Source organism: Neolamprologus multifasciatus, chromosome 17, assembly GCF_963576455.1.
Source record: "Neolamprologus multifasciatus chromosome 17, fNeoMul1.2, whole genome shotgun sequence".
In the NCBI taxonomy this organism is placed as follows: Eukaryota; Metazoa; Chordata; class Actinopteri; order Cichliformes; family Cichlidae; genus Neolamprologus; species Neolamprologus multifasciatus.
In genome coordinates, this window is record NC_140455.1 from 9,216,599 (window position 1) to 9,222,598 (window position 6,000).

General features: G+C 43.0%; 1 protein-coding gene across 7 annotated transcripts in view; it reads right to left on the reverse strand.

Annotated features, from left to right (window-relative positions):
• The window catches only part of LOC146498920 (uncharacterized), a 99,881-nt gene extending 94,878 nt beyond the window's left edge, over positions 1–5,003 (reverse strand). For 2 of the 7 annotated variants that reach the window (XM_085136787.1, XM_085136789.1), the window contains exon 1: positions 903–5,002. In XM_085136787.1, the coding sequence (XP_084992913.1) occupies positions 903–910 (8 nt within the window). In that variant the 5' untranslated portion in view covers positions 911–5,002. Of the gene's footprint in view, positions 1–902 lie in introns of all 7 variants that reach the window. The other 5 variants (XM_085136788.1, XM_085136791.1, XM_085136790.1 and 2 more) reach the window with 5 other exon arrangements.
• Between the last annotated feature and the right edge of the window lie 997 nt (positions 5,004–6,000).

A 6,000-nucleotide genomic window follows, 5' to 3' on the forward strand; every position in this document is an offset into this window, starting at 1 on the left:
AAATGCAGGCTTCAAGTTAGAGGATAAAGACAAGAGCAGGAGAGACTTTTCACCTTTGAGCTTTGACCTTTGGTCAAATGTGAGCAGGAAAAGTGCATATGGTCGCTGCGGCCTAAAATTCACAATTTAAGTAGGTTTTGAGATTGCGGTGAGTTACCGTAAAAAATGACAGCTTTATGGTAACAGCATAACAAATGTTAGTATACAAGAATACTCATAATCTTAAACTAACTGCAAAAACACTAACAGAGCAGAAAAGAACTGGGACACAATCTTCTGCTCCTCTTCTGCAGTGCCCTTTAGCAAGGTATCTGCTCTTGAGACATGTATGCAAGTCCTGGTCAGCTGCTTGAGAGAATGCCTGCAGGACTTCTGTACAGCTGCTGTGTTCAGCTGATAATTCACTATAATGTTACTCTACCACAACTCTGAAATGAACACACACAGTTCCAAACAGAGCCAAAAAACAGAAAAAAATAACCATTTCCTGCAACCCACGTCTAGCTGTCTTCCTCTCCCTGCAGGGGGACCCTCAGACACAGCAGGACGGGAAGGATGCATGCCGAGTGAGATGGCAACACACACAGAGACACACACAGCAGCGCCAGCATTTTGCTACCAGATAAACCTGCATGAAAACACTAGCACAGCCAGGAAGGCCTGCTTTAGAGACACTTATTCCTCACTCCCTCTACATCTGCACCCGCACCTGGGCTCTCTCATGGCATAGCCAGCTTTTAATAAGAGTGAGAGCGAAAGAGGAAGAAGACAAAAAAAAAAAGGAGAAAGGATATGAAGATATTCGCACAGCCAATCGTACAACTCCGCATCGCTCAGCCAGCCGGTAACAGGGAATCAGGGAGTCAGTAAATCATCCAGCCCGATCTTTTCAGTCAGCTTACCTTGCCATGATGTCATGCTTGTCATTATGACAAGGGCCACAGTCCTCTCATCTGATTGGATGTAATCCAAACCAGCATTACATCCATGGCAGGAAAAGGAAAGGAGACTCCACACTCACAAAACACTAATACTGATTTTCTGGCTCTCCTTTTTTTTCTTTTGGTCTTGTTGCAAGCGTCTTGTTTCTCTTTTTTCCCTCCATCCTCCAGCCTAGCCTCCTAACAGGCTTCACACTTCTGCAGATTAAATGTCCTCCTACACTATGACCTGCACTATTTCTGTGACAAGTCATTTATTTCTTCACTAACACTCCATCTTCGCTACCTGGTCACCTAATTCTACTAGCATTCAGTGCGGCCTGTTATCAGTCACCACTGCCTTACCTTTTCTCACCTTAGCTGGGCTGCATCCCCTGCCCTCCCGCCTTCTCACTTTCTCCCCCGCCTCCCTCCACCCAGCATCCCCTGGCTTGCCATCCCCTTATCCCCCCCAGCCTTGGAGCTCGTACCCCGGCCTCAGCTCTCCCTCTCCCTGCCTCTCCTCCAGCCTGCCTTCCCCTCCACTCTGCCTCCCTGAGCCCCAGCCTTCTGCTCAGTGTTCAAGGGGAGAGCCAGCTAGGAATGCTGTGGCTCTAGACGTTTTGTCCAAGCCCTAGGTCTCTTTCACTGAGGCAAGATTAGTTCATACAAAAACTCAACAATACACCACTGAAAGCCATTGTTGATATTCAACATTTTTCACATAGCGGAGCAGAATAGACAATGCGGCAGCCGGGAAAGCCCGAAGCGGACTAGCAGGGCTGATGGCTGATGGTATCTCAGCTGAGCGAGGCCTTAATCCCTTTTATACACACACACTCACGCAAGTGTACACACTCTCAACAGCCTGGAGACAGCAAAATCAATACTGCTCACTCTGTCTCTGTCTGAGTGTGTATCAGTGGGTGGATGAGTGTGATAGGAAGAAAAAAGAGTATACTGTTTGTGTGAGCGTGTGTGTCTGTGTGTGTGGGTGGTGTCGGACTGTCTTGAGCATTCTTAGATCTTTGTATAAGACCGATTTCTCAAGGTTTTCTTGCACAGGAACTAACTGAAGCAATGTGATGACAACTGTACTTTAAACGAATTTAAAACAGTAAAGATTGTTGTTTTTTAATGAAACTGACAGAAAACATTTAGAGATCTGTTAAGCAACCACCTAATTTAAACCCGAGTAAGATATCTACCTAAAATACAGTCAATACAGTCAACTCTCAGTGGAATTGTATGGTCACAACACAATCCTGCTGTTTAAGTGCCTCACAAAGGACCAATTTTATGGGTTAATTTCATCAATAAAATAAAACAATACAGCAGACCTCATGTTAAAAAACAATATCTATCCACTCTGCAAATTCTGCAAACTTTCAGCATTATAATAAGAAACACCATTTTCATATGAATTAAAGTGAAATCTAACTTTAATGTAGATATGGCTTTATTCTAGAAATCACTTCTGACTTAAAAACAGGGCCATTATGGGGTTTTTTTATATATCTCTATCATTTGCTACTTTTATATCTTATTTAACACAAAATTGTGTTCATATCATGATTTATGGTTCACATGAAAATGAAAAGTAGGATACAGCAGGATATGCTGTATGACTGGCCATTGGACTTTGGACTTCGCTTACTAATGGATTAAGATCACTGCACTCAAAGAAATTATTTTTAATCCTCAATAAAAATGAAGCAATAATTTGGAGAAAAATGCAAATGAAGTATATAAAATGATAATAAATCCTCATTAAAACATCAGGTAAATGTCATTTAAGTAGAATCCTTTGAATTTAACAGTTCGCATGTACTTACGTAATAAGCTTACATGGAAAATGTACCTGTAATGAAATGACAGCAATGACTCTGACTGAAATTTGCTTTAAGTACATGTCCATTTTTTACATACAGTCTATGGCCTCACAGTTGATGAATAAAAGGCTATTTCAGTGGTTTAAACCTACAAACATCAAAGAAACCAGACTTTTATTCTAGTGCAACTTACCATCCCAAATAATCAATAGTTTTAAAGAAACCAGGTGGTGCTCCCAGCAACAAGTGACCTGAATCTGATGAGAGAGCAGCTCTTTAATAGACATAACACCCTTTTAAAAATCCACATGTGGGAGACACACTCGAGCTAGAATCTCTGGGTCTTCAGTCCAACTAATCACAACATAACTGGGTTATAAATATCTTCCAATGGTGAGAGCCGGGCCAGCTTTAAAATTTTTTTACCTTGACACAGTGGAACGCTGCAGAGAATTTTAACTGCATTCCTTAAAGATGAACAGCAAGGAGGTACTGAAGTGTGAGAATGAAAGAGGACATTTTTAAAAAAAATAAAGCACTGCCCAATTTTCAGCCACAAGGACAGCTGCTGGATTCCAACTCTGAGCATGGAATCAGTCTGAACAAGCATTTATGATTACAGCTGGTTAATGTAATGAATGCCATGTCATGTAAAACTCATAAATCAAGTCACGCCGGCGGAAACATTTCATAAAACATGATTAAAAGTGTCATGTAACACTGGGAGCAACGGTGTCAGAGTGAGACATGTTAATTGTGCACTAATGATATGTAATGAATGTCATCAGCCCCGAGGCTCCGGCTAACGAGCTAAATGAACTGGCACTAATGGGCCCGTTAGCTTATCTTAGCGCTAACATTAGCTAGCATAATAAAGGGTTTGTCTTCTGCTGACAGCGGCTGACGACTGTGAGTGGCACTGCAAGTTTCTGGAGGTGTCACATTAGAATTAGACGCTTTTTTAAAAAAGCCTTCAGATGTCAACAACAACAGGAAAACAAAGACTCGGAGGACTTTTTGTCACGCAGACGACTAAATGCAAAGACCTGAAAACAGATTCTCAAATGTATTTTTTAAATGTTTATTTTTCTCATGGCGCTGTCACAGGTCTTCCTCCTGCTTTCCACCTGGACTCCAAATCCAGATCCAGATCCAGCTGCCGGGCTTTCCCTGGACCCCCAAGTCCGCTAGGTAGCAGAGGAGAAGAAGGAGAAGAAGAGGAGGACGAGAAGGGAGGGGACAGGGGCCCTCTCTCTCTCTCTCTCTCTCTCTCTCTCTCACTCTCGCTTTCTTTCTCTCTCTTTTCTTCCAATTGACCAATTGACAGGTGATTGATGGCTATCTCTTCAGCCTGACAATGAGTAGCATTAGCATAACTAAAGCAATGTACAGTAGAGTGGGGCAAACAGTAAATTACATGTTACCCCCCACTCAGCTCTCACTCGCTTCTCTGTACCTCTCCCTCACTCTCACTCTCTCCCTCTCCCACTCCACTCACTCATTCAGCCCAACACTACGGCAGGCAAACAAAACAAAACAAAGTATGCTTTTTGTCCCTCGTGTGAGCCCTTAAACAGTGCAGCTTGACAGCTTCTTTAGAAGGAGGCACACAAAAGGCCTGACAGTGAGAGAGAGAGAGAGGCTGAAAGAGAAACAGCACAGTACAATGTGAATAAGACACTGACCTTGGTGAGGGTTTGTGTGTGCTGTTGTTTGGGATGGCTCTCACAATGTATGTCTAGTTGAGGAGTGTGAACTGTAAATTGATTGCCAGCATTCAGACCACAGCCTTGTTCTAAGTGTTTAAGATATTCTTCATCTGAAATCTAATTCAAGCTACCAGTGCCCAAAACTTTGCACTTTCCTTCCATGTTAGTTTTTTCTGAACTGATATCCATCTCAGCCACAGACACTATTCAGGTTTCTCGTATTTAGTATTCAGGATGTTGAAGATGGAGGAAGAAAAGAGGAAGGTTCATGGTTAAAGATGAGGGTTGGTGTGACAAAAGAGGATAGGGATAGGGTGAGATGGAGGCAGGTAATCTGCTGTGCTAAAGGTCAGAGCAGAAAAAGAAGAACAAGAACAAAAACAACCAGCCAATTTATCTCAGTGACAGTAAACAACGTCCTGCAACCACTCACCAACTGGTCAGGGAATAAACACTGGTGACTGGTGGTTGCCACTCAGTGAGTATGACTCGGTCTTTAGCAATCAGTTTCCCAACGACTGCCAGCAACGGTTGGTGAGGGAATATATTTTTTTTCCCTCCTGACTTGTGGTTTCTAGTTGGTCTCCAACTGGCCTCTAAGTCGGTGGTTAGCACTGTTACCTCACAGCAAGAAGGTCCTGAGTTCAATTCCACCATCAGTCTTTCTGTGTTCTGCATGTTCTCCCCGTGCTGTGTGGGTTCTCCCTGGGTACTCCGGCTTCCTCCCACAGTTCAAAGACATGCACTTTGATATGTTTATTGAAAAATCTAAATTGCCCATAGGTGTGAGTGCGAATGGTTGCCTGTCCCTGTGTGTTAGCCCTGCGACATACTGGCGACTTGTCCGGGGTGTACCCCGCCTCTCAGCTAGGATAGGCTCCACCCCCCCCCCCCCCCCCCCCAAGAAAAGGATAAGAGGAAGCTGATAGATGGGTGTCCAAAACTGCTCAGAGGTGTTTCCAAGATGGCTGCCAAATAGTTGAAGAATTAAAAACAATAAAATAAAAATTGCTAACTAGGTATTAAAAACAAGCTTTACACATGTGTTGCTAGCAAATTGACAGCAATTTAGGAGAATGTTCTTGGATTTCAAAAGCTAAAACTTTTTAATTTAAGCATTATCCTCCTGCTGCTCTAACCACACAGGTGACGAAGGTCTGCTAAGCCACATCTGCTTGTCAGCAATTCAATCATACCTGAAAGGCTTGATTTAAATCCCAGGCAGCCGAACAAGCCTCGCATATTCTGTTTCACATAAAAATATGTAGATGAGAGGAGATAAAGATGCTCGAAAATGTGAGTAAGTTTGAAACCTCTGCAGCGATATTCACATTACTATGATTCATGTCGTCCTGCCACCGTGACCCCTCAGACGCGTTTGCTCAACACTTTACACAAACAAGCTTCAAGCAAACTCGGGCTTTTAAGCGCTCGGCTGAGGTTAGGAGAAGATCACAGTCAACACGAGATACAATCAGCAGTCTTCCTTTTCAGCATCCACACTTTTTTAATTCAACAACCACATGCACATTTTTCACG